Source organism: Chamaea fasciata, unplaced genomic scaffold, assembly GCF_029207755.1.
Source record: "Chamaea fasciata isolate MVZ Bird 193981 ecotype frontalis unplaced genomic scaffold, bChaFas1.0.hap1 SCAF_11, whole genome shotgun sequence".
Classification (NCBI taxonomy): domain Eukaryota; kingdom Metazoa; phylum Chordata; class Aves; order Passeriformes; family Sylviidae; genus Chamaea; species Chamaea fasciata.
This window is the reverse complement of record NW_027094096.1, coordinates 10,777,815-10,805,027: the sequence shown is the minus strand read 5'-3', so window position 1 is coordinate 10,805,027 and position 27,213 is coordinate 10,777,815. Positions and strand designations below refer to the sequence as shown.

General features: G+C 39.3%; 1 protein-coding gene across 2 annotated transcripts in view; it reads left to right on the top strand.

Moving 5' to 3' along the window:
- COL4A4 (collagen type IV alpha 4 chain) overlaps nt 1-27,213 on the top strand; it is a 64,465-nt gene that overhangs the window by 20,705 nt on the left and 16,547 nt on the right. For both annotated transcript variants that reach the window (XM_066193191.1, XM_066193190.1), the window contains 30 exons: nt 477-545; nt 767-802; nt 1,531-1,593; nt 2,052-2,087; nt 2,255-2,296; nt 3,211-3,291; nt 4,699-4,752; nt 5,894-5,953; nt 6,548-6,592; nt 7,614-7,667; nt 11,398-11,467; nt 12,065-12,169; nt 12,738-12,902; nt 13,444-13,536; nt 13,859-14,022; nt 15,925-15,997; nt 17,270-17,376; nt 17,733-17,916; nt 18,504-18,572; nt 18,970-19,074; nt 19,484-19,702; nt 20,295-20,456; nt 21,074-21,244; nt 22,381-22,524; nt 22,900-23,007; nt 23,267-23,445; nt 24,492-24,555; nt 25,069-25,143; nt 25,281-25,388; nt 25,701-25,808. In XM_066193191.1, coding sequence (XP_066049288.1) covers nt 477-545; nt 767-802; nt 1,531-1,593; nt 2,052-2,087; nt 2,255-2,296; nt 3,211-3,291; nt 4,699-4,752; nt 5,894-5,953; nt 6,548-6,592; nt 7,614-7,667; nt 11,398-11,467; nt 12,065-12,169; nt 12,738-12,902; nt 13,444-13,536; nt 13,859-14,022; nt 15,925-15,997; nt 17,270-17,376; nt 17,733-17,916; nt 18,504-18,572; nt 18,970-19,074; nt 19,484-19,702; nt 20,295-20,456; nt 21,074-21,244; nt 22,381-22,524; nt 22,900-23,007; nt 23,267-23,445; nt 24,492-24,555; nt 25,069-25,143; nt 25,281-25,388; nt 25,701-25,808 — 3,013 coding nt within the window. The remainder of the gene's footprint in view (nt 1-476; nt 546-766; nt 803-1,530; nt 1,594-2,051; nt 2,088-2,254; nt 2,297-3,210; nt 3,292-4,698; nt 4,753-5,893; nt 5,954-6,547; nt 6,593-7,613; nt 7,668-11,397; nt 11,468-12,064; nt 12,170-12,737; nt 12,903-13,443; nt 13,537-13,858; nt 14,023-15,924; nt 15,998-17,269; nt 17,377-17,732; nt 17,917-18,503; nt 18,573-18,969; nt 19,075-19,483; nt 19,703-20,294; nt 20,457-21,073; nt 21,245-22,380; nt 22,525-22,899; nt 23,008-23,266; nt 23,446-24,491; nt 24,556-25,068; nt 25,144-25,280; nt 25,389-25,700; nt 25,809-27,213) is intronic.

The following is a 27,213-nucleotide window of genomic DNA, read 5'->3' as shown; positions in this document are numbered from 1 at the left end:
CAGATTTTTTTAATAGACTAAGACAGGTTTCCTAATAGATGGAATAGTTGATTACTATGCATCTAATACAGTCCATAAATTTTCTTTATTTGTATGCAGTATCACTTTAAATTCTTCTGAATCACACCATGAATTTTCATGGAAGGCAGACTGCTAATACTTAAAGCCACTGCCTCCCTGAAAGAAAAAGAAGGCATATTGATACTAAAGGCAAGATTTGTGAAGACTAAAATGTTGAAGGACCCAAGTACTAAGGAGCACTTAACAGAGCAGGAGTCCAGAAGCTGTGGGAAGCTGGTTTGCTCAACTGTACAGAAAGTTTTGTTAGATAAAATGAACATTCGTGATCCTAGTGGATTACCTTGTGATACTGGGGCACCAGAAAGTCAAAGCCTGAGAAGTTAGCATACAGTCTCCATGGAAATGTAGGATATCAGTAAGTAGATCATGTTTTAAAAGACTCTTTTTCTTTAAAGGGAATTCCAGGGCAAAAAGGAGAAAAAGGAAATTCAGTGTATATTTCACATTTTGGAAAAGGACTTCCAGTAAGTATCTGATTGTGAAAAGAATCATCCATTGTAGGAAAACATGTATGGTGAATGTAATTATTCCATTACTCCTCACTAGTTAATTAAACTAAGTAAAAAAAACCCCAAACAAATCATGTATACAGCTCTAACAGATAGTTTATGGTCTTAATATCTGTAAAGTTAGGAAATACCCACAAGCATGAACTGGTTCATTTGCTAAATGATTGTCATTACAGGGAGAGAGAGGTGATCCTGGACCCCCTGGTATGCCCGTAAGTACAGTCAGTGGGTTCTGTAACTGCTTTTTGTCTTGAAAGTCTTCAGTTTTTTCTCCTTAGTATGGTAAGAAATTTTGGGGTTTCTCCTTGCCTGCCTTAAATAGCAAAATTGCAGAATAAAGTCTGAGAAACATCAAGTCTGTATAGTCTGTTCCCATGGCCAGTTCATGCTGGCTGAAAGGGAGTAGAAACAGGCCGTCCTCACCTGTATTAGCTGTGTGTGGAGCAGTTGTTGCCCTGGTACCCCCAAATATTTTCTCTGTGGAATTCAAGATGTGAAATCTTCTACAGTATCTGATGGGTCTCCCAAGAATAAGTAGCACTCTGTCACATTCCAGCCATAAAAACATGAAAGAAAGAGAGTGAGTTTAATTTTGTTGCTGAATCACATTCTTGATGGCTTTAGGTTCCTCTTCTGGTACCCTTCAAAAAGGTGTTCACTGATGAATTGCATCAAGTCCCTGCACCGCAGCACAATTGCTGACAACGTCAACTCTCAGTGCATTAATGACATACAACTGTGCCTTGTCCAGTATTACCCAGAAACTGGTGCTGGACTGCTCTAGTCTCAGGGGGATTTCAGGCATGGTGTAAGCTTTGGGCCTGGGTGGAATGCAGTGGCCAGCAGGCTGAGTCCAAGGTGTTTTGGAGGGGCTGTGTTTTTGTAGAAAAAGGCAAGTTCTTTCTGTGTTCACAAAAAGACCTTCTGCCATCTTTTGCAGGGACCTAGAGGGTCAAGAGGTACGACGGGCCCATCTGGATACCCTGGCCATCCAGGCTTGCCTGTAAGATCACCACAGTTATACAGCCTTGCCTTAGGATATGCATTCATTCTTGTCTACCCATTTTAGAACTTGCCTTAATGTGAATCAAAGCCTAAAATGATTTTTGAGGCAAGTGATAAGATGGATTTTTGCTTTACCTTATGAGTTTGGAAGTTGAGGAATATGTTCCTTCCTATGTCTGCATGAACATGTTTCATCCTGGCAGTCTGTGGTCATGGAGAAATGCACCTAGTGCTCTCTCCTTAATCCCTTTTCCCATGACCACCTGTGGGAGACAGGAATGGGGAAACCAGAGATCAGCCCTCCTGAAAGCAGTGACCAAGTGAAGTAAATTGCACTTTGGAATAGGTATACCCCAAGAGAAAATTCTGCCTCTAGGTCCTATAAGCAAGAGGAAATAATTTTCAAAATCTGTCTCTAAATCAGACCTATTAACTTGTATTCATTCTCTTTTAAAGGGTATTCCAGGTTACCCTGGTTTGCCAGGTGAACAGGTAGGTAATAACTTTGGAAGCTGTTAGCGAAATAATAATTTATACATCTATTTAAAATATTCCTTTTGTTTATTTGTTATCAAGTTTTTCAAAAGAGTTACTTCATTAAACTCTAATGTTGTTATTTTCTGATCATGCTGAAACTCTGTACATTCTTTATCAATTAGGGAAATCCAGGGATTGGAGTGGATGGACAAAAAGGGGAGCCGGTAAGAAAACTAATAAGATTAAATATATTATTGCTGTAGAGTTAGAAGAGTAATAGGATCTTGTTGGGTTCCATGGATCCCATTCATTTGTGGCTTTGTCTCCTGCTAATCGTGTTAGAACAGAAGAAGTTATTGAATCAATTAATCCTGAGCAGAAGTGATTCATTCAGTGAGCTGCATTGAGGAATCAAGCACATTCTGAAGATTTTGAAAAGCAACAGTCAGTGTTACTCAGCATTTACATACACTCTGAACAGACACTGCCTAGGTGATCACACCAGTATTTGTGATTACTTAGTGACAGGGGGTGGACCAGACCAGTCCCTGAATCTCATCTCTAGCTAAGTGCAGAGCAGGTGTCAAGGAAAGCATGCAAGAAGCACATAATAATAGTTTCTCTACCAGTCTCCACCTATATTAGCATACTCAGGATATATAGAACCAATGTGGAATATTTGATATTTCTTCTATGAAATGGTCCAATCAGTTCTCAGAATTTGTGCACAACTTTCTATAGCAAGTTAATAATTTCATTTCACCTTCACAAAGTCTTGTGCTCAAAGGCTATGGTCTAGAACATGAGAGGTTCTATGTACACATAAGAGATTTGACAGTCCTGTAACTACTGTGTCCACAGGAGGTTTGGAGCAGGAGCCAGGTGTTCTCATTTATTTCCTTAGCTGTAACATTATTTTTAATGACTCAGGAGAATAGGAGATTAGATTGCCAACTTTACTCATCTAGGCAGATGGTAAAGAGGCTCACAGATCTCAGTGCAAACCTTTATCTGCAGCTAAATTAGTACATTTTCAGTGAGTACAGTAATATGTAGTGCTGTGGTACAGCAGGAAAACAAGCTGAGTGTCACTGAAATACTGCATGGAACATCTCTGCTGTTGTTTTGGCTTCCACAGGGTGACATCGGGATGCCTGGGCCACCTGGGTCACCGCTGTTAGTTGGACCTCCTGGAGCTCAGCTCTTCAAAGGACAAAAGGTGTTAATTTGTCATCATATTTAACAGTGCTCAACTTGGCAAGTACAATCCTGTGATGCAATTTTTGCAAGGATGGCATAAGACAAACCTATCTTTCTGTAAGAAAGCACCAGCTGCAGCAGAATCCTGTGTTCAGCACCCTTCCTACAAGCTTTCAGGAGGGGACACCCCGCATGTACTTTAGCTTATGTTCTGGAGGGAAGACTGTCCTGATGCAGAAAGGAGACACTGCCCTTGCTTTGGTTTTCTTCACTTTTTGTCATTAGCAAATCATATTTCAGGCATCTTGGCAAATTTGATTACTGTGCTATTGAATCTCTTTGTGGCTCTTAACTAATACTTTAAATTTTGCATATCACTGGCAACTGTACCCTGGTCTACAGTTTTGAACTAACCTTAACCCTTTTAGGGTGCTCTTTTTAATATAAAAATTAAGTGTGATTTTTTTTTGGTCAATTTTTATTGCAAGTTTTATCACAGAATCATGGAATGGTTTGGGTTGGAAGAGTCTTTAAAGATCAGCCAATCCCTCTGCCATGGGCAGGGACACCTTCCACTAGACCAGGTTGCTCAAGGCCTCATCCAAACAGGTCTTGAGCATTTCCAAGAATGGGGCATCCACAACTTTCCTGGACACCCTGTACTTCTTCAACATCACACCTACCACAGCTACAGCTGAGTGGCTTAGAACATTAGATTGTGTGCAACCCTTGTTATTTTTAAGCAGAAACTCTGTTACAGAGCCCTGTATTGTTACAGAGCCCTCTGCATCCTCAAGTCTGATTTGCTCAAATACCCAAATGAGAAGGTGAAGTTGGCATTGCCATCTCCTGCAGCCTCAACTCAGGGAACCAGTAGATTTCGTATGTTGGACCTTGGGCTTTGATCATGCAAACGACTGCTATACAGGTGCACAAAGAGAGGGAAAGGACCAAAAGAACCTCCATAAATTCCCCACATTCCTGGGAAGTGGGACATTTGCTGCTCTACAACATGAGAAAGCAGCCGTGTCCCCCATTTAGACTGGGCCTGTGCTCAAAAGTGTAGATTTATGCTTGTGAGTACTTGCTTCAAACCAATAACAGCAGCAAATTAAGAAAAGAACTACTGTCATGCTGTTTGTAGGAACAAAGCCCTGACTTGCAGATGCTTGGAAGGGAAGATACATATATCTCCCTCCACAGTCGTTATGCTGGTTTGACAGCATTAACAGAAACAAAGATAAGTACATACATTTTTTTCTTGGGGTTTTTTTTTTTTTGTGTCTAGGACACCTAAAGAAACACACCCAGTGCTTAAAAAAATACTGTTTAAAACCTCTAATTCAGAGTAGGACTTTAAAAAGTTAACCAGCACATAGCCATATCCTGCATATTAATATACACAAAACTTTCCTTTTATATGTAGGGCCAAAAAGGATTACCTGGGGTAACAGGATACAGAGGGCCACGTGGACCCAAAGTAAGTAATGGGACTTTTTTTTCCCCATGGTGCTGGCAAAGTCCTTCTGTGGTTATTATGTCTAAAGCACAGCATTTTTTGCTGTGAAATTTAATCACCACCTAAATTGGTGTGAAAGCAAAAATATTTCAGAACCCCTTGGAAAATCTTTGAGTCTGTTTTATGCATACCTATTGAGTGTTGTCTGGTAGCAAAAGGTCAGTGTTGTTGCCAGTGGAGTTGTTGACACAATGGATTGGAACTGTGAAGAAAATACAAGTACAAATTATTTTTCCTCAGGAAGAGAAACAGAGATGATCTGAATGTGTTCTTAATGGGGCATGATGTATATTTACCATGGAAGGTTGAAGAAAGGCTTTAACTTGACACTTTGGATATCCCCAAGGGTAGAGAGGGCAGAGCCACTGGAGAAAGAGTTGCTCTTTACTGTCTGTTCTACATTTTCTTTTCTTTTCTTTCTGTCAACATTATCAATTTAAACATTGAGGTGCCAGACGAGGAAAATCCATAGGCAGGAAGCTGCTAGATCTCAGAAAAACAGATAATTGGAGACAAAAGAATCAGTCTAGTTTATGTTAAAAACTTATTTGGCTTTGTAGCAGAAGAGAAGAAACAAGAAGCATGAACATCACATCTCTGAGTTTTAAGTCTAGCACTTTTTCAGAAGTTCATTTTCCGTCACAAAAAGACCACTGTTACTTGGCACTGGAGAAGAGAACAAAGCTAACCTTTTTCTATCAGGTTTACATTGAAAAAGATAGGCTTATATGCATGCTCCAGTACTAGTTGTCTATGTAGATGATCATACATGCACTTGTTAGTCATAAGCAGGAACAGAGAAATCAACTGAAGCAGCTCAAATGATGCCCAGAACTTAAAAACAAAAAACCCCGTACAAATTCAACTGCTGAAATAGTATGAAGCTTAGAGAAGAGACCGGAGCAGGGTCCTCAAATAGCTGGAGCTACTTAGGCACTGCTGGTGATGCTGTGTGAAGTCAACCCCAGTGACTGAGCCTTGCAAGTGAAACAAGATCCATTGATGTAATGTATACATCATTTAATAAACATGCACAAATATTAAAATTTATGGCACACTTCACTGAGCATCTTGGTTAACAAAACTATTTTGACTGCTCTAGGGCATACTTGGGAGAGGAGAAAAGGGTGAAAAAGGCCTTCCTGGATTCCCTGGATTGCGGGTAAGAAAGTTGCACGATAAATTGTATCCCCAATTCACTATAATTAGGCAGTTAAGGTTTGCAATTTCAAAAAAGACTTTAAGGATTTTTTTAAACTGATCTGTCATGCTTCCATTATAGAATATTTAGGAGACTTGCCCTGGGAGGAGACTTAAACACAGACTTTCCTTGGAAATAAAGTAGATATGTAGGGTTATCCTCTAAATATTTAGACCAGCTCAAAGCTGCTCTGAAATAGCACAGTACTAACACTGTAATTTTAATGTTCTCCATACGTCTTGATGACAGTTTTTTACAGCACCTTTACTTGTACTTGATTTGCTTAACAGTGCTGAAGTGGAGCAGCATTCCACTACTGTGCTTGATGCAATATGGTAAAAAAAATTAAGTGAAAACCTGACTGGCTTGCTTTGGTCTGTAGTTCTAATTCTTGACTATTTCTCACAGAAACTATTTGCAAAGACTTTGCAAAGTTGTTGGAAGATATCCCAAGTAATATTTATCTATGTAATATTAACTGTCAGCAGTTCTGAATAGGTTTAATTTTTAAAAAGTTTTTACTCTTTTAGCTTACAGTCTACTTGCTTTTATTAGGGTCATCCTGGTTCTTATGGACCTGCAGGTTTTCCTGGAATGAAGGTATGAAGGCAGAAACTACAAGCAGCTCCCTGAACAGTGGGATCAGTGAGATTTTGTTTTCTGTGGATTTGTGCAGATTTGGAATTTCCACATGCTTCACAGCTCAGATTGCATTCCTTCTTTTCTCTTCTGCTACCTGTTGCCACAGAAGCTGTATGAACTCTGTGTCTTTGAATTTCTGCCACTTTGAAATTTGGCTGAAATTTGCTAATGGAATCTGAAGTTGCAAGGAGGAGGAAAAGTCAGTGGGACACACATACAGCATAATAGAAAAGTTATGCAGCATGTTAACTTTGTTTTTTATGGTGACATTATTTGTATAATTTTGTGGTGCATGCATGTTTTCTTCATGTATCTGGCTTGAGAAATTCCAGTGATGCTAAGTCTACTAAATTTTACTTATGAACTTACATCTTACTGGAATAAAGAAAAATAGATGTATGTATATAGATCTGTATCTTGCCCAACTCTAGTTAAGGTAGTGATCATGGTGTTCATAAAACACATTAATGTATAAATATTTGCCTCTGGAGTTATGTTCCAGGTGACTGTTTTATCTGCAAAAATACTTTTCACTTTGTTTTTCACTCCTGCCTGCCTACAGAGTTTGAGTACTGGCTGGATGAGTGTATTAGAAAATCATAAAAGAGAAGAGAACTGATGTGCAGCTGCTTTCCATGCAGTAGTGTAAGGTAGTCATTCAGCAGGCAGCAAACCAATTTCAGCTGTATTAAGCAGACAGTCTAACAGAGTCTGCTGGTATGTATTCCAGCTTATTCTGTGCCCCAGCTTCACTGAATCTGCTGAGCACTGTCTGAATAACCTGGCAATACATGCTGTGAATTTTCCAACACAGGAGAGTCTGTGTAACACCACCTCCTGTACAAACCCAGTGAATTCTCTGAAACAAGCTGTGGACACAATTATAACATGCAGTACTGTATGACTGCCTTACTGGGTTTTGCTCAATTAATTATGTCTTAACAGATTAATCAAATTGTATTTATGCAATCCTTTCCAGGGTGAAACAGGATTTGCTGGTTATCCTGGACAACCTGGCTATCCAGGCATACAGGTAAAAAAATGACCACACATTCACACCCACTCCCCTCTGTGCCAGTATTTCCTCCCAAATGTACCCAGTTATTTCCCTTTATACAGTCATAATTTCTTTACAGATTTACTGTTTTCATGACATTTATAGTTATTCATCACTGTGGCAGTAATTGCAATGTAAGAAAACATCCCTAGCTAGCGCATGTAAGAGTGGGAATTCTATTATACATACCATAGGAATTGTTAATCCCAGTAGTTACCTGTAAGTATACCAGGATAGCTACCTAATCCATGAGTTGTAGTAGTCTGCAAGGTATTTGTGGTTGAGCTGCATTCTTGGTCTGGGAGGTAAAGGAAACTGCTATTTAGTTAATAGTATGATCCTATAAATGAGTATGAAAACTGGCCCCAAATGAGGTGGCAAAATTCCATTCAGATGGGCCTGTTTGCATGATTTATGAAAATCTCTTGGCATGTGTTCAATCCATTCACTTAAGTAATTATTCCAAGATGTTTGCCAGAGTGGTAAGGAAGTAGACTCCTTCACACCAGCTGTGTTTAAACATTTCCTGCAGAACCAATGAAGTCCTGACTACTGGATCATATTGTAATTCTGAGTAACAATGAAGACTTGAATGAAGGGAACTATTATATTTTCTGTGGAATATACAATGCTAAAGCACACTCAGAAGAAAAAAGCAGTTCTGGGTGCTAACCTAGAGGGAGCAAAGCAGGAGTGAGTCTAGCCAGGGGGGAAGGCCTAAGGAGTCCTGGGATAGGGTATAAGTGGTCAGCAGTGTATGAGCAAGAGAAGTGAAATGCTGCAGTGCAGAAGGTGGATGACAGAATCATCAGTAGAGACCCCAAGGTTGAAAAAGCTCATCACAGTTACTACCACGGTACAGAGAACAAAAAACATTTTTGCAGAAATTGTGATGCTTATGAACTTGGCTTAAATATTCTGAAATTCAAAAGTCAAGGAATGTTTATTTCCCTCTGAAATGATTTTTTTGAAAGCTGCATATAGGCCAGTAAAATTTCTTCAAGAGATTTGCACAAAATTCACCTCTCTTATGAACTAAAGGTTAAGATTGGAACATGCTCAACATAATCCATGGCAACATAAAGAGGTGAACTGTGGCAGGTGCAAACTGTATACAGCTAAAGATACAAAGCACAAAAATATAAAGCAACAAACAGGTTTTCAAACCGTGTTTACAGATGAGAAATGACAAATACATAAATTAAATGAATAAAAGCACAATAAAAACATCTGGCTTAGTCATGACTTAACTTTCAAAGTTAGAGGTCTGCCAGGAGAATGCTAGACCATCTTCTTCAGCCAAGATTTTAATTATGTGGTCATACCCAGGGGAAAAAATGCCCACAGATGTTAATTTTCCTCCCCTTTGGCTATTATCAACTTCACAATACGGTGATACAATTAAGATACTAATTAAACTGAAACATTGCATATCAGATTTAAACAGAAAATCCATTTCAGTCCAATACTCCCAAAATTGAGAATCAAATCTTAAGTGTTTTGTTGTTACATTTTGTTTTAATTTGGGACCTCATTAACAAACTTGAGACAAGTCACATTATAGACAGAATAGTGCATTCCTCAGACTCCATTGATTAGCCCACAGCCTGAGTAGCCATCAGTTAACACTACAAACAGTAAACAAAAACATGATTAATTGTTGGTAGGTTATGCTAGGGAAAGGGTTGAAGTCCTGCAGTAATGAATCAGAAAGATGTAATTACAATTGCTAGTGCCCAGAGCAAAATTAATCAAATCAAGTATAGACACAACTTAATAAAGAAAGGGTAACTAATACAGATATGCAGAATCCTGAGTGATAGCACAGATGCTGTAGTTTTGATTGGGAAACAATTGGGGAAATCTGATTATTCCTGAAAGGAGCAGACTTATCCAGACTGCATCACCTGTTCAGCTGGCCTCACCAGCTGTTGCTTATGATCCACTAAAAATCACATGCACCAAAGGAACAAAAATATGGTTTAAACTTCTCCTGGGAATAGCCTGTCCTTGTGTAGATTTTTTCTGAAACAAACATGTTCACAGAAGATCCAAGATGCACTCAGATTTAAGGTGTAGAAACTCAGAAAGAAACCCCAGTTGGATGGAAAGTAGATTTCATCTTTAAAAATTGCTAACTGTTGCTAAAAGCAAAGAGTGGAGTTCAAGGAATTGTTGCCATAGCTTTTGATGTCTAAACCTGGATGCTGGCAACACAGTTTAAAAAAAAAAAAGAATAAACTGTTGGCAAGTTGAGTCTCCTGAAGTTTTAATGGGAAGAGAAAACAGTATCAGTCAACAAAACAATCCAAACAGATCTATACTATTATGTAGGAGTGTGCCAATAGTGAAAACACAGCAAACAGGCAGCTGCCAGCCAGAGAGGGTCATTAGCCTAAAACCAGATTTTCAGAGATCACAACCTGAATTTATTACTTGAGATACTAAAAACAGACGTGCTCGACATTGGCTCATTACTCTTCAGTTCTTTCTTGTGTTCTGGTTGTGTCATTCTAAAACCAGCTTGAAAATTATATAAGACTTGGGCCAAATACATCTATTATACAAGTCTTTGATTATTTATCATCATGAAATTATTTTTAAAGCTCAAAATCCTTTCTAAATTTATCAGAGGAGGCAAAACGCTAGTTTAACTTTTCTTTCCTGCCACACAGAAGGCTCTTCTGTGTCTTTAGGGAAGACAAATTTATGTTCCTGTTTAAAAAAACCAAAGATGACACAAGGATATTTTTTCCTTCTGCAAGGTACGGTCAAAGGAGCAGGCTGGAGATCAAGGGGGCAGCAGTCAGTGACGTCTCATTACTGTAGAGACAGCATTTATTTAAAAAAAAAAAAAAAAGCCAAGAAAGAGGTATAGAGGCCTTGTTTTCACTTGTGTAAGAATGGGTCTCCAGTTTTGCAGACCCAGTTCTCCTTGTCTGTGTCCTAAAAGGCCCTGGAGTCCAGTCCTGGGAATGCAGCCTCACTACGCAGTTCCCACATTGACATTCTTGTTTTCTCAGTTCCCATTTGCTGAAAAAAGAGACCTGATTTCTAATCTACAAAGCAAAAGGTCTAATACAATTTGCCACATGAAAGCTGTCCCTAAAGACCACTTGACTTGCAATTCTAAGTGTCAAAATCCAAGTTAATTTAGAAATCCTCCAAGCAGAAGTGATTTTCCTCACCATTAGTAAGCACTTTTATGTTTCCCTAATGCAGATGTTTTAAACTTCTTATAAGAGCTTTGAGTATCTCTTACCATTGATAATAGCTGTTAGACTGTGAAACTGTTTTTCTTTATGCTTATCTGTCATAGAAGTAATTTCCTAATCCTGATACAGAATTTCTGTGATTTTAATTACAGATTGGTGGTTTAAATATCTCAATTAAATGGATACTGGTTTCCTGTAGTTGAGTCATATTTACAATAAATGAATGGAATCAAATAGAACAGTCACATGTTCTGAAGGGTCAAATAGATATGTATGATGGGTATATTACAGTCTAGCCACTGGCATCCTGAAAGATAATGATAATTTTAAATATTTTTGCTTGGTTTTAAATGCTGTAAAGTGTCAAAATCAAGTTTCCTGGGTGGTGTCTGTCAAATCCTTACATACCTCCCCATTGTTGAAATATTCAGTTACATTCTAGTACACCATATATTTGTATACAAAAAAAATTTATTGTTGGTCTCTTACAGGGGGATCCAGGAGAGAAAGGGCCCCCAGGTCCTCCTGGAGCTGTTGGAACTCCACCACCTCCTATAAAAGGTTATATCTATTTCTGACTAGTCTTTGTGCTGTATGTAGTGCAGGACCTGTTTTGCCAAGGTGTGTGAAGGTGGTCATTAGGGGTGCAGGGGCTGGAATCCTAAAAAATTCCTAGTGGCCACAGGCTGTGTTTGTGGGTTTGGCCACATTTTTGTGTTTGTTTGTCTCACTGATCTTCCTGTAACTACGTTAGACATACAAGTGTCAGATTAAATGTTTGTGTGCAAGATCTTCATGCATGCAGTCTCAGCTGGATCTGAAGGACTCTCTCCAATATCCATATTTATTTTAAATGCTACATGTGTTTATTTTGGGCAAACATTTCTCTCACCATTTTACGTAATAATACGTAGCACAAAGAAACTTCTACAAAGTGATGAAGAGTTAAAAATGTGCTCTCGAAATGGGCTGGAATCCATAGAAAAGTAACCAAATCCTCCCACCTTAAAATTAAATTGTTACACATCTTAAAATGTTTCATAAATGATTTTACTTTTGTGTAGTTTCCAAATTATAATTTTGGTTGCAGTTTAATTAACATTTAAGCTGTCAATTCCATAAGGTGTTCAACTCACACATTTCTGTAATTCTCTTTAGGTCCACGAGGAGATCCTGGATTTCCAGGTCCTGTCGGTGAAATGGGGTCAGTTGGACCAATTGGTCCTTCAGGCCTTCTAGGAAGACCAGGATATGATGGAACAAGTAAGAGAGGCAAAGGGTAAATGGGAACTATATACCAGAAGGAAAGAAAGCAGCTGAAAGAAAACTGTTCTTTGTTCTTGCTTGATGCAAATCACCAGCTGTAAAGACTGTTCAGTTAAAATATTGACTCAGCACTTAATAGCCAGAAAAAGAAACAAAATGATCCAAGCAGAACATTAGGAATGACTGGAAATGGAACAGAAGACCAAGGAGAATACTACGATGGTAAACCCATGGTATTACTGTGTCTGGAGTGCTGTGCTTAAAATTTCTGCTCTCCATCATAAAAATATAATGGGATGTGCTGAGGATGGCTTTGCTCTGTGTGAGGAGCTGGAGTAGTTAGGATGTCTGGAAAAGAGATAATGGAGGGAAGGAGGAAAAGAAGCATTTGAAGGGTCTACAGCAGGAGCCTCTTTTCTTGTGGATCCTAAAAAACCTAAGGATTTGGATTCAAGCATTAGTTATATAGAAGCTGTTTTTCAGAACAGTCCTGAATGGTCTGGAGTTTCCTCCTTGATATCTCACATTAATGCTGTATGGGCTGTTTACCTGTCTTTTTTTTCAGGTCTTCCTGGCCTGCCAGGAGTAAGTGGGGCACCAGGACCTCAAGGTTTTCAAGGGGACCCTGGTTTGCCTGGGACAGGTGAATTAATCCCAGGAAGACCGGGATTTCCTGGACCACCAGGCCTACCAGGGCAGCCAGGAAGACAAGGCTTACCTGGACTACCCAGTAGGTTCAACAGCAATTTATATAACAAGAATAGAATTCTGCAGATCAATAGATCCATTGCTTTTATTGGTGCTAAAAATCCAGAGAAGAGAAAAGTGTATCTTGACAGCTAGTTCAAAGATTACATGGGATGTTGAAAACATTTTTCCTATTAGCTTTTGATCAGTGAGATTTCAAGATTTTCATGGTTTTCTGGGTGATTTAAACCCACAAAAGTAACACACATATTAAAATTCTATTAAGAATATACTACCTGAAAAATACTGAGGAGGAAACCCAAATCTGCATCCTTTAGAGAAGAAAAAAGTAAAGTTCTAAAGTAGAAAAAGTAGCAGTGGCAATGAGAAGCGATCTATCAACATGAACTCTAGCCACACTGTCTGTTGCAGTATAATCTATAAGGAGCAACTTGTAAAGCATTTAATAAGATCTCTAACTTTTCATGTGAGAATAGCAAGAGAAGGGAGATGAGGACACATGACCTAAAGTGTGGAAAGAGCGAACCAGATTTATACTGGCTGGAAAATTTGTTTTTTCAAAGGTGTAATCTGTACTGACAGAGGGATCCCTGGAGAACCTGGAGCAAAAGGTCAGATAGGCCTTCCAGGAAGAAAAGGTGCAAAAGGAGAGAAGGGTAAGTTGGCCTGGTTAACAACAATTTGAGTATGGAACCTTTGCCAGGAGTGTCAAATTTAAAGAAGTTCATGGTAACTTGGAAGATGAGGCCCATCAAAGTAAAGTCACATGTTCTATTGGCATTGGGGCTTCTGAGTCAGCAGAGTCCTTGTAGTGCAGTTACTCAGCACTGTAAAGGGAGTCTGATAATCCTCTCCAGCTGACATAACACGAGATAAAACGATTTGTGCACTACTCACACACGAAAGAAAAAGGACAGCTTTATTTTTTGTGTATTAATTTTGCAACTGTTTCAATGTAATTTTGACACTTTCATGTAGGAAGTCAAGGCCTCTGCTCATGTGGTGCTGGTCCTCCTGGTCCCCGTGGTGTGCAAGGACCTCCAGGTACTGAAGGAAGGAAAGGACAAATGGGATACCCTGGAAGACACGGAGAAAAGGGTGACCCAGGCTTATCTGGTGCAGTGGGATCACCAGGGCTCCCCGTGAGTAGTTTTCATGAGCTTCAGTAAAAAACATCAAGTTAACTCTCAACTCAGGAGGCATTTAAGCAGAATGGTGGAGAAAGTGCTCTGGAAAACTATCTGGAACTTTTCCCTACTTTAGCTTATTACAGTCTAGTGAAACAAGCTTTTATTTCTGGGAGCAGACTTGCTTTCTTTAATGTGCTTTATATAGTTTATCTTAATTCCCCAGAATGTGCAATAATTCAAAACACCACTTAATCTAACTGCTGTAGGAATACACTATATGATAATTTATTGGTCTTGCTGTGATTTTCATCTGCTTCTTCTGGTCTGACATATGGAGTGTACATCCAGGATGCTGCCAAATGCCAAAATTATGCCAAATAGAAGGTTTTTTAATGCACCTTCTTGTGTGTGAGAGGGTTTTCTTTGAACGTATAGGTAGATATGCTCTGCTTTATTACTGCTGCATTATGCTTGGGTTTTTGGGTTGATTTGAGGGGCATGTTTAGAGAGATTTGTGTGCCTTTTGTTGTTGTTCTTGGTTGGTTTTTGGTTTTGTTTTGAGATTTGGGGTTGTTTTAATAGCACAACTTTTTTCACTTAGGGAGTTGCTTAAAAGTTTCCAGATCATGCTCTTTCAAAAGAGAAAAAAAAAAAAAAAAAAGAAAAGCAAACAAATCCATTGTGAGTCTCAGAGAAGGAGATGGAATGGCTCTCATTCAAGTTCCAATAGTTTCATTAGAAGGCTTACATCTGCTCTCTTTTTTTTTCTTAAAACCCTATTACCTGAGTGGTGTATGTGAGATCCTGATGTTTTTGTTACTTTTGAGAGGATGTTTTCGCCCTTGTGGCTCCGAAGTAAGGCTTGAAGCCTTGTCCTGAGCTTTGCTGTCCTTGGGTTGCTTAATTGAGAAACAAGGACAAAGTAATCACTTTGGAAGGAAATAATTCACTTCAGTACAGAAGTGCTTTGGTCTAATGGACCGTTTTCTCCATTTTTCTGCTCTCTTCCCAAATATTTCGTTTTCTTTTCAGATACTAATAGCTCATCACTTCTTACTTGGAGATCTAGATATTGTAACAAATAGTCACTTCTAGTTTCAGATATACACATTTTTCAGAAGTCTGCTGCCTGATTTAAAATTGTCAATCACATTATAAACTATTTTTGCTCCACCTTTTTTAAGGGAAAGAATTTGAGTAACAGAGGAAGGTGCCTAAATAATCCCCCAGTTTTTGTACCTTAGTGGCCTTTTACTTCTGTTTAAATTTCACATGGCTAAATGTACTGTTGCAAGATCAGACCTTGACCAATGATGATGAAAATTGCACCCTGCTTGAACAGCTGAAACCAAAAATCAGCATAAAAATATAGGAAAGTATTATTTTCTCCTCTAAACCTTTCAAGACATGTATTCCTCTAAGAATATTATGTACCTAGCTAGATGAAATTTTTATTGATGGCTTTGTGGGTTTTCATTCAGAAAAAAAGTATCACTTGCTTCATGCTGTGTTCCCTTCTGGGAGGACAGCCTCATCCAGAAATCGCCACCCTCCAGATTCCCTTCCTCAGTGCACTGTGGGTTGAAGTCTGCAGTGGGAAGAGTTCATGAATCATTTCTTTTGATATTCTGACATTTGCAGTCCCAGAGCTGTGCAGCCATGGGCCCAGTGTTTCTGGCATTACAATTTCTTTCAGTTGTGTATCTGCAGGTGGCAGAATCAGCCTGAAAAGGCCATGTGCCATTCACACTCCTCTTTTTGACCATCAAAAGAGACAAGTGCATCCTTTTGGTTACTTTAATTGGTCTTTCATGGGGAAACCATGTAAGAGATAGATACCTAATTTTCCCTTTGATTCTCACTTTGATTCCTTGCTGGAGATAACTGACAACTCTTTTCTTTGTCAATGATAAGGGAACTCCTGGTTCTGCTGGACAGCATGGGGAAAAAGGAGAGAAGGGTGATGCAGGAAGAGTTAGAATGAAAGGTAAACACATATTTTACCATTGACCTTTTTGTTTTCCTATATGATATCTAGGCAATAGTGTGAGAAAAACATTAATTTTCTCTTTACTAAATCCATTAGCTCAGTAAGTTACTGAGACCTAGAGGGCATATATATCCAAACTGCTCTCTTGGTACCAAGTCTTCTTTCTAAACACAAGATCAACACAGTGTTTTGTGGTTTTTTCCTCTATAGTTGAGCCATAAAACAGCATGTTATTAATGCCAACAAATGGCTTTTCACATCATGCAGTTGATAATTGGGGTCTTCCAGAGGTCTGTACAGGCAAGACTAAGCAGAATACAAACACTGTGTAATCATGAAGAAATATTATTGTACAGAAGCCACCTCCTGAAGTGTCATATACCAATATCATAGCTGTTATCTCGGATTAGGCCACCAACGTCCGTCTTGGGAAAATCTCAGTCTCAATGACTATTCAGATTCCTCTCCTATTTCTAAAAATTACTCTTGACCGGGCATTGAAGAGAAACAATAGGCCACCAGTTGCACAACTGGAATTCTTGTAATTAAATAGATCAAAACCTCTCCACAGTTATGGTTATGATTTGCAAAAGCAGAAGAAACAGAGAACAATAAATTACAGCAATCTGATGGCAAAGCCTAGTTAGAAAGGCTAAAATAGTTATTCACAGAAGATTGTCCTTCTTATTGTTTATGAAAAGTTAGCTTAGCTTTGGATGCCTGTGGGTTTTTTACAGATGTTGGAGCAGAGGAAAACATTTCCTTTATTTGCAAAGGATTTCTTGATACAGCAGAATGAATCTTTATGTTAGAATAGTTTTACTGTCCTTGATGCAAAATTTACTTTTTCGTAAATATTGGTGCAAGGGAAATCCACGTGGGGAAAAAAAGAAAAACCTTTGGGGAATATTGATGCAAATATTCCGCATTATATGGCACTGCTATATCGTGACTTCACCAAAATCAAGAATAAATCTGTGACCTGTTTCAGTAGTAAAATATTTTAACTCTATGTATAGCAGACATAAGCCATGTTCTTGTGGTGCCTGTGAACACGTCTTTTACAGAGAGAGCAAGTTGTTCCATCAGGTATCCAACTACAAACTTCCTTCCTAAGCCTAAAATGCCTTGTTAAGGAATGTGAATTCAAGGACTGGGCATTATCATGAAGATAGGAATAACAGTTACCCAGCATTTCCTTAAGCAGAAATACCTCCTCCCCCTAAAATTACTGCAAATATTATATTTTTCCTCAAAAAATATTTTAAGGTTTAAAAGGGGAAAGAGGACCAACTGGGCTTCCAGGATTTCCAGGCCAAAGAGGTCTTGATGGCAGAGATGGGGAACTGGGATTGCCAGGAGAAAAAGGAGCTGAGGTATGTTTGACTTCCCCAGATTTTTTCCATTTCAGTTAACATGTTATCTTATGAAAGGTTATGAAAGTTTTTATCTATTAAAAGATTAGTTTCTTGTAAGTATTACTGTTTATTTTTGCTTTCCTGATTATAATCTTTGCATATACTGTGTGTCAATATTATGGAGTTGGGAAACAAAAAATACACAAACCCCTTTGTTCCTATTACCTTTGAATATTCAAAAATACTAATGTCATCCATGTAATCTTTCCATTGTGAAAGTGTTTCTCCAGAGAATTCTCTAACATGCTTTTTCATAATCAAAGAGAGGAGAGAAATCAGCTCTTGTTACTTCTTACTGAGAATTTTTATTTCAGGGTGATGCTGGAGTAACAATTCCGGGTGATAAAGGATTCCCTGGGCTCCCAGGACCTCCTGGGGTAAAAGGCCAGATGGGATTGCCTGGTCTGGGGCTTCCTGGGCCTCCAGGAGCCAGAGGTAGCCCTGGAGACTTTGGTGATATGGGTAATGTTGGGCCACCTGGTCCAAAAGGCCAGAAAGGTAATTTTAAGTTAAGAATGAAATTATAAAATACGTGTTTGAATGTTTGGTGGCATCCATCATGGTTTAATATGTATTGTAAATTATATGAATGTATTATTCTATATGTATATCTATGTGTATACATATAGTGCTGTTCATGTAGGGTGAAAATAATATTAATTTCTAGAAAAACACCATTTATACTTAAAGCTTGGCCTGGTTTTTGGTTATAAAAATGCTTAGCAAAAAAAAAAAATCTACACTGATAGCTGTAGATAGAATTGAAATGAAAATATTATTTCTTTCTTGCAAATAGAGAGTATTGTAAAACAAATTGCCACAATAATTTAAAAAAAAAAAACCCTTTATCTTTAAAAAATACAACTGTACCACAACAATTTGAAATATTACCAATGTTCTATAGGAAGTATAAAAAAAAATTAAAATTCCCCATCAAAACTTCAGTAATATGGAAATAACAATGTGACTAAACAGTCACTTCACGTGTGGTTGGGCACTTTCCTAGAAATATTACAGTAAGTAAGTACTCAGACTCCAGTTAATGTAAAATCAAATAGGCCAGTTTCTTCTCACTCTTGCTTCAGGTGAAACTGTCTGCATTACATCACCATATCCTGGAAATCCAGGTCCCCCGGGTTTTAAAGGTGTTCAAGGTATGTGTATGCACAGTAGAAATTTTGATTTCTACTGAAATGGTGTTTTAAGTTGCTAATTAAAGAAAAGAGGGTATCCTGAGCTGACACCTGTCATTCACTAGGTTAACACTGTTCATGGCCTGTAACATTAAATGTTGTAGGAAATATTTTTTTCCTAATCGACACTGGTGATTTCAGTCTGCTGTTAGTGAAATAGAGAACCTGTTCATTTAGAAAAACAGCAAGCACACATTTGTTTATGACTTGGGCAGTGGCTCTTGCCCAAAGTGTTAGAAGCAGATGAAATCAACTTGTGTTCAAGGTGTATGAATTTGCATGGGATAAAGATAAAATCCTGAAATCACACATTTTAATGCTCTGGCAGCCTTTTTATGTATTTCCTTTCTATTTCCAGGACAAAAGGGTTTAAAAGGACTCCCTGGGCATCCTGGCCCAAATGGCTTTGATGGGCAAAAAGGCCATCGAGGAAGGCCAGGAACGGGAATCCCTGGGCCAGAAGGTGAATTGTGCTTTTCCTAATTTGGGAGAGTTGCTGGTCAAGTTGTAATGCATACATGCAGGGAAAGGTAGGGTAGGGTCAAGCAGAATTGAATTGAAATGAGTAGTTCAGTGTCCAGAGAACAAAGGCACTGAACTGAACAAGAGTGACAGTACTCAAGACAGATGCTGCCCCAAAGAAATCCCCTGTCACTTCCCACAGGAATTACCTCCTTCAATCCTCATGTATCATTAGCTATAAATAAGAAACATGAAATTTAATTTCTGATGTTATGTTTCTTTGCAAGGTGACAATTTAAATCTGGATAAATTTGGACTACAATATTCCACAGTTGGGGGGGGGGGGAAATAAAAAACCCTGAACACCTCCCAAATTAAGCTTTATTTGAATTTAAAAATCATATGAACAGGCTTTCGAGGCACAGCTGGTGATCCTGGTGATGAAGGTGAAAGAGGATCTACAGTTGATGGAAAAAATGGCCTTCCAGGTCCACCTGGCACAGATGGTCAGAAAGGTCTTCCAGGTGACACCATGTACGGCCCTCCAGGAATCCCAGGCAACAGGGGCCTGCCAGGTCCCCCTGGGGCACAGGGAGCAAGGGGTAATCCAGGCATTCCTGGACTTCAAGGTATGGGCCGGCTTCTATGAAACACTTCTACATGTTCAAAGGACAAAATCTGAGCAAAGGTGCTCCTTGTTCAGAGAAGACTTCCTCTCACTCAGATCCATAATGGTGACTGTGAACAGTACTCCCTGTTTTTACATTTACATTTTGCTGTTTGCTGCAGCGATGTCTCCACAGCACCACATCCTTCCCACCCCGCAGAGGATATTGCTGTTTCCTTTGACAGGTGTTCCTTTTGCCTGGCCCTAAGCACATACACCCATCCTTCAGTGCAGGGAACACCTACAGAACTGAGCCAGTACTGGGGACCTGGTGCAGGCCAGTGAGCTACTCCCATTCTGCTCCTACACATCAGAAACTATCTTCTGTACCTATAGATGAAGGTTGAATTTGTAATTGTTGCTTAAAGAAAGAAGTTCTCCACAACAGCCAATTCTAAATTGCAGAAAAGCATCACTTTTCACAAACTATGAAAAAACTAGAGGATAAGTAAGATACTACAGTCACCGAACATGTACATTTCAAAATTAAAACTAGAAATTTTGAGGGGCAGTGAGTAATTGAACTAACAATGTTGTTTTTGTTTTTTTCCCAGGACAGCCTGGCACCCCAGGATTTCCAGGTGCCAAAGGTTTTAGAGGCCCAGAAGGTGATGTAGGAGCACCAGGCTGTCCAGGCTTCCCTGGCTCACCGTGTGTCCCAGGCTTACCAGGACCACCTGGACTCAGAGGTGTCATGGGCCTGCCAGGACCTCAAGGTACACAAGAGCCAGCAGGTTGCCTCACAGCTCTAAGTTTTGCACTTATTTTCTGCCAGATTTCATCACATGATTTTTGTGGCTGGCATGACAAATGTTTCCATGGGGGCTGCTCATTACTGGGGCTGTACATTATATCAAGGAATGCAGACTGTGCATCTCAACTGTGCAACTTCCCTTGCTGCTCTTTGACTGGCCAAATCACAGTGGGTTCACTGTAAGTAATAAACAAAGAGCTGTCTCTTATCTGTTGTCCTGAGTAACTTAACTGAGCTCCTGTCATTACTGTGATGCTTTTATCTTGCTTATTCTTCAGTGGAAGTGTTATTTAGGAAGAGCTAGGAGACACATCTATCAAAAGTATTTACAAATTAGTAGGGATTTTTCACAGTGCTCTTCTACTGTCTGTCACTAAACAAATACAAGAAAACAAACATTCCAATTGAAAAATCTAAACAGGGCCAGGACTCCAACATAGGTAAAAAAAAGTTTCAACTTATTTTGCCATGTTTGATGATCTTCAAATTTAGACCAAATCTGTCACTTTCTCCTTTTTATACACAATTGCTTAACTTTTGCCTGCATCTACATACATAGATTAAAGCTCTCTTTCTCAGGCTTACCAGGCTTTAAAGGTCAGAGGGGAGACAGGGGCCTGGCTGGGCCACCTGGAATCAAAGGTCTCAAAGGCTCTCTGGGCTCACGAGGTCTCCCAGGCCCTCCAGGCTCACGAGGTCCCCCAGGACTTCCAGGCAACAGAGGACTGATTGGCTTCCCAGGAGAAACAGGTATGTTAAATATCCTGCAGACCACCTCACCTATAAATTCTCTTGTAGAGGGAGCCTTTTTATTGCTGTTAAGGTTAGGAAGTATTTTGCACCCACCTCCCTTTCCAGCTTCAAGAATAAGACTGCAGCAGGCTAGAGTCAATAACCACAGAACCATTCCTTGTTCTTTCTCTTAGGATAAAAAAAAAAAAAAAGGATGAATATAGTTTGATGCATCTTAGTGCATCCTGGTGCTTTATTTGTTTTACAAAACTGACATATTTCTGTATATTATTACCTGACTATTTGTAATAGGTTGTAATACACTATAATAGGAGTAAGGAGGAATATGTTTAGGGTTAACCGAATCCCTTGGGTGGCAGTCCTGATGGAAGACTGAACATTCTTCAAGAAGGAAATTTTTAAGCCATGGGAACAGGCCATCCCATGTGCCAAAAGATGAGCCAGCAGGGAGAATGAGCAGCTGGGCTGAGCAGAGTTTTAGCTGAACTCAGAATAAAAGGGAGTGTATGAAGTCTGGAAGAAGGGACAGGCAGCTCAGGAGGACAGGGGTGTCTTAGGGTTGTGGGGGGAGAAAATCAAAAGGCCCAAAGTGCAACCAGAACTCAATCTGGCTACTGCTGTAAAAGACAATGAAAATGCTTCTATAAATACATTAGCAGCAAAAGGAGGGGTAAGGAGAATCTCCATCCTTTATTGACAAAGGATGAGGAAAAGGCTGAGGTACTTCATGCCTTCTTTGCCTCAGTCGTGAATGGCAAGCCCAACTGTTCTCTGGGTACCAGTCTCCTGAGCTGGAGGGCAGGGACAAGGAGCAGAACAAAGCCCCCATAATCCAGTAGCCACATTCAAGGTCTGGTGGTGTGTTGGGGATAGCTGCTTTAGGAGCAAGGGTAGCTTAAATCTCCAGGGGCTGTCTGCAGGTAGGGGGAGGCAATTTGCTTCAGTGGAATCTGGGTTTCAAGAGAAGTTTGACCCTGGCATGAAGCCATGCTCTAATTATTGGTTCTCTAGTTCTGCTGATTTCTTAAGAAGTCCTTCTAAACATCCTGCTTTTGCTTTATACTGTTCCTTAGAATATGACAGCAAAAGTATAAGCAGACTTAACATGTAAATAAAGCATTTCATGTTACCAGGAAGCAAAGGCATTCAAGGACCCCAGGGATTCCCAGGACTCCCAGGAATACAAGGCCCAATGGGAATTTTTGGTGTAAAAGGTGAAGAAGGAAAAATGGGTCTACCTGGGCCTAGTGGAGAATGTGGAGATATGGGAACAAAAGGTTTGTAAAAATCCATTTCACTCTGTAGTTATATTGCTGCTCTTTTCAGTTTTGTTACTACTATATTAAAAATGTGTTTAATTTTTGTAGGAAAGACAATAATCCTCTGCAAGGTGCAATCATAGGCAGATCAAAATTGCTGTCTTTCATAATTTCACAATCTTTCCTAATTCTTCTGATTTAATATCACCCTGGGTTATGATTGAATTAACAAAAATCAAGGGAAGGATTCTGTCAGCAGTGAGCCTGCTGAAAAAACTGAGAACCACGTTAGTATTAGATGGGTTTCTCTATTAGGAAAGTCACCACTCAAACTGATTTTCAGTGACATGTCACTTGTGAGGATCTATTTACATTGCCAATGTTACTCCCAAGGCGAAAGGGGACCTCCAGGAGACAGCGGCTGTGTTAACCTCCGTCTGGAGAAAGGACAAAGGGGGGACCCAGGGTTTCCTGGTGAGAATGGACTGAGAGGTGAAAGAGGTAAGTTCATAAAAGAAAGCCCTGCATGCACACACATTCCTCCGACATAAATCACTGGTGGTTTTCACAGTGTGGATTCAGGGCTGCAGTAACATCCAGCCGCCATACCGTGTTCACAGATTCCTAAACTGGCTGCAGAGTTTCTTTGCATTATCACTAAGGCAACACGGCAAGAGCGAAAGCATTGCCATATTGAAAATCAGTGTCAAACACTGGCTTGACCTGATTGGTCATTATCTTGTTCTGCAATCAACTTCAGGTGAAAAAGGCAATACTGGTTTCAGAGGCACACGAGGATTTCCAGGGAAGAATGGTGTTCCAGGACTGCCAGGTGACCAAGGTGACACTGGAGTGATGGGGTTTCCAGGATCACGGGGTTTGCCTGGACCAAAGGGCCTTCAAGGAATTACAGGTTTTCAAGGAGAACCAGGTGACCAGGTAAACAGAGTGGTAGTGAAATGTCCTGGACTTTGCACTTGTCTCCTGCCTCTAAGAAATACGATGAAGGGTGCCTGTATTGAAGAGACAGCCGGTGTAGTAGGAGCTGTAAATTCCCTCATGAAACACCTCTGTGCCTTGGTTACGTTTTAGCAGGAACTGTGGTGGGAGTTAGGAAAGGACCTCTCTTAGCTGTTCTGATGCAGTGCTTTGCTACATGGATGAAGTCCAGGCTCCACCACAGTAAACAGGAGGGCAAAAAACAGACGCACAATCAAGTCTTTAACATTATTCTTAAGAGCAGATTGACAAACCACTTAGCACAGAGATCATAACACAGCAGCAGCACAATTATGCAGTTAATATGTAGCTGCTTCTTCATATCCTGCTGTGTGAAGTGACCAAGGAAACAGACAAGACAAAGCAAGTCATCTTTGCCCCAAGCAGAACCCAGGCAAGAGCAGTGTTGCTCAAGAACAAATACACAAAAGCACACAAACATTCCAGGCAAGGTATAATTATGAATTTCTTTTATGCTGGGCAGGTAGACGGTGAGATTACATGAAGGAAAAAAGCACAGTTATTTTCTTGGTAAAGGGACATACTTTTGCTTGGTTTGTTTAATTCAATTTCTTTGCTGATTAAAGGTCATTATTCAAAAGGCAAAATAGGGGAGTCTACATTTTTATTGTGACATCACAATATTTCTAATTAATGTTTATAGTAAATTTGGGGTAACATACAGCAATTTTGGATATATATTTTATGGTACCTTTTGCATCAAATTATTCAAGCCGTCTGTGGGGAAATTAAGCTGTTTGAGCCAAGAATGAGAATAGGCTATAAAAGTACAAATTCAAAATTATTAGCAAGTCTAACCTACAATATCTTGTTGGCAGCCAGAGTTAGACAAGTAACAAAGACAAGATCGTGTTTTGTTGAGCTTAATATACAATTTTGCTAAGAGACACAAATACTCCTGCAGATCATTCCTGCTACACATATCCTATGTCAAACATTTTTGTTTTCTTTAAAAAAAAAATCAGGGTGATGCTGGCTTACCAGGAAACCCTGGATATCCAGGACTGACTGGCCCCAAAGGATGTAAAGGTAATGAGTTTATATAGACATGGTCTGAAAAGAGCAATATTGTTAGGATATATGTGAGATAGATGGTGAAGACTCACGAGAAAATTATTTTCACTTCTGTCCTCTTTTCCCATAAAACATTAATGTAATTAGAAACAAGTCTCACTTACCTGAAGGCAGAAGTTGTATTTCAGTATATTCTTTAACAGCTTGTTCCTTTAAAAGTAGATATTGCTAATTTAGAAGATAAATTCCTGTCAAGTTTCGTAGAACTTAAAAATTCCATCAAAACCATGTACAAATCCATTCTTATGGATATGGAAAATTTGTCAAATCAAATAAGAGAAAATGCAGTCAAAGTGAACTGTCATAACTTGCATGTGCCAAAACAATTTTCATTTTGTGTTCTCTTAGCCCCTTCTATAGCTGTTTACATCTATTAGTGACTTTCCTCATCTTAAAAAAAGTGTCCAGCTTTGGTTTTGTGGATGGAAAGGATGCTTGTATAAAATGGAAGTCATTGTACCTCAACAGGCAAGAGAGGTGACCCAGCTCCTCTGCTTGGTGCACACGGTCGAAAAGGGCCTCCAGGAGATCCAGGATTGCCAGGTACCTCTGTCTGATTGAAGACAAAATTGGTCTTAAACATTTATTTTCTCTAAGTTTTGTTAACAGAGGGAGCTCTGCTCCCTGTGCATTTTGAGCCATTCTGGAGTAATTGTTTTTGTTATTTTTTTTTCTTCAAGGACTCCGTGGATTTCCAGGGGAGAAGGGTTTACCAGGTATCCAAGGACAGCCTGGAAGACCAGGATCCAAGGGTGACCCTGGATATCCAGGGCTGCCTGGGTTACCAGGTAATGCCAAAATTTAAACAACAGCGCTATGGAATAGCTCAAAATAGATATGGAACAGGAGAAGGCAGTTGAGGCATCTCTCTGAGGAGGCTGGAGAAATCAGAGATCATATGAAGGGGAGCATTTAAAGTTATTTCTGTACCTATAGCAGCAATTGTCTGCTCAGTCTCAGAGAGCAAGACCCATCAATTCTTCCTACAGCCCCAAACATTTTCAGGTACTGCTGTTAACACAGTGTGCTGCATAGCATGGGGAAAAAAAAATCAACAGTTTAATAGAATTGCATATTCACAGTGTTTCTTTCACTCTCAGGAGCTACAGGTCCTCAAGGATTGCCAGGAGAACCTGGAGAAAAAGGGAAACCTGGAATTTTGGGACCTCCAGGATTGCAAGGGTTACCTGGATTCCAAGGCAGAAAAGGTAAACAGAATATATAGTGCCATGCTAGTGGTAATGTGAATGTACCACTAGAATGTGAATGTGTATGTGCCAGACATAAATACTCTTTCAGTAGTGAAAATGGAAAAGGCCTGTGACTGGGATTTGGACTCTGTGGTCTCTTAAACTGCTAGAAGACTTAAGCCAGTTCCCATTACCTTTAAGCAGTAATATAAATGCTACTTTGGAAAATTGGGCTACAATGTAAAATGAGTAAGGAGGAAGGTAGAAACAGTTGATGTAACCAATAACAGAACTTTAGGAAAGAAAAAGGATTTTGCAGTAACTCAGTTGTTTCACTTCAGTTATGCTGTGTTCTACATTTTCACCATGGAGTGCCACTGTTACTCTATAAACCCAGCAGGCTGCTATTACAGCTTTATTTTTCAAATTTGTTTTAACAAATTGTCATAACTTGAGTTGCATTTTCTTGCTGCTTCTCTGATTTTGGAGTATTTAACATAGAAGTGTTTCCTCCAAATCCTAATTTACAGTTCTTGCAATGATCGTTGTGTTTAGATTGAATGTCAGTTCACCTATACAATTGTTTTTGTTGGAGAACATTATTACCTTTTACTATGCTTAGAATTGAAATTGTAAGTTATGAATACTCCATAAAGAAAGTTATCAACTCTGTATCCTGTGTCTGTTAGAGTGTTCCTCCTAACCAGTTCCTAAACAGGAAGATTAGTGACCCATATAGAGAAACCACAGTAAAGTAACACTTGGGGCTATAAAAAATAGTTAGAGAGGACAATAGATCCACTTTTTCAAATTCAGCTTAAGGACAAATAGAGAAGGTTTCTTACCAATGACTGAAAATTCAAATGAAAAATGGAAACAATTTATGATGGCTCGCGGTAAATAACCAGTGCTGATTTAAACTGTCATGACAGATTCCCTGCTGGCACATAATGTGCAAGAGAACATTTCAGTGTTGCAAACAATATTTGCTGTAACAAAGGCGGAGATCTGCAGTGGCAGGGATGTCTGAAAGGGGTAAAAAAAGAAAAAAAAATTCTTCTGCTGAAATCTTCTTTATAATTGATGGGCCTTTTCCTTCTTGCCATAAGACACTTCTTTACTATACTGTGCAGAAGTTATCCCAAGTCCTGCACAGGAACATAACATTAACACACATCCTGCAGTGGGAGAAGTTCAGTCCCAAATAGCAATTCATTAGAGACTGAGTTGCCAGCTAAACTGAGGGTTTTGTGTATTGCCAGCATAGCTGAAAAGAATGTTAATACCTTTGAAACCCAGTAATGGAAACTGACTGGTATTTGTATTCCAGTTCAACTGGATATATTGATTTTGGTGCTGTTTTCAACAAGTGCTGATGCAAGTATTAGAAATGAAATGGTTAGTTCATAGCCAAATACATGGC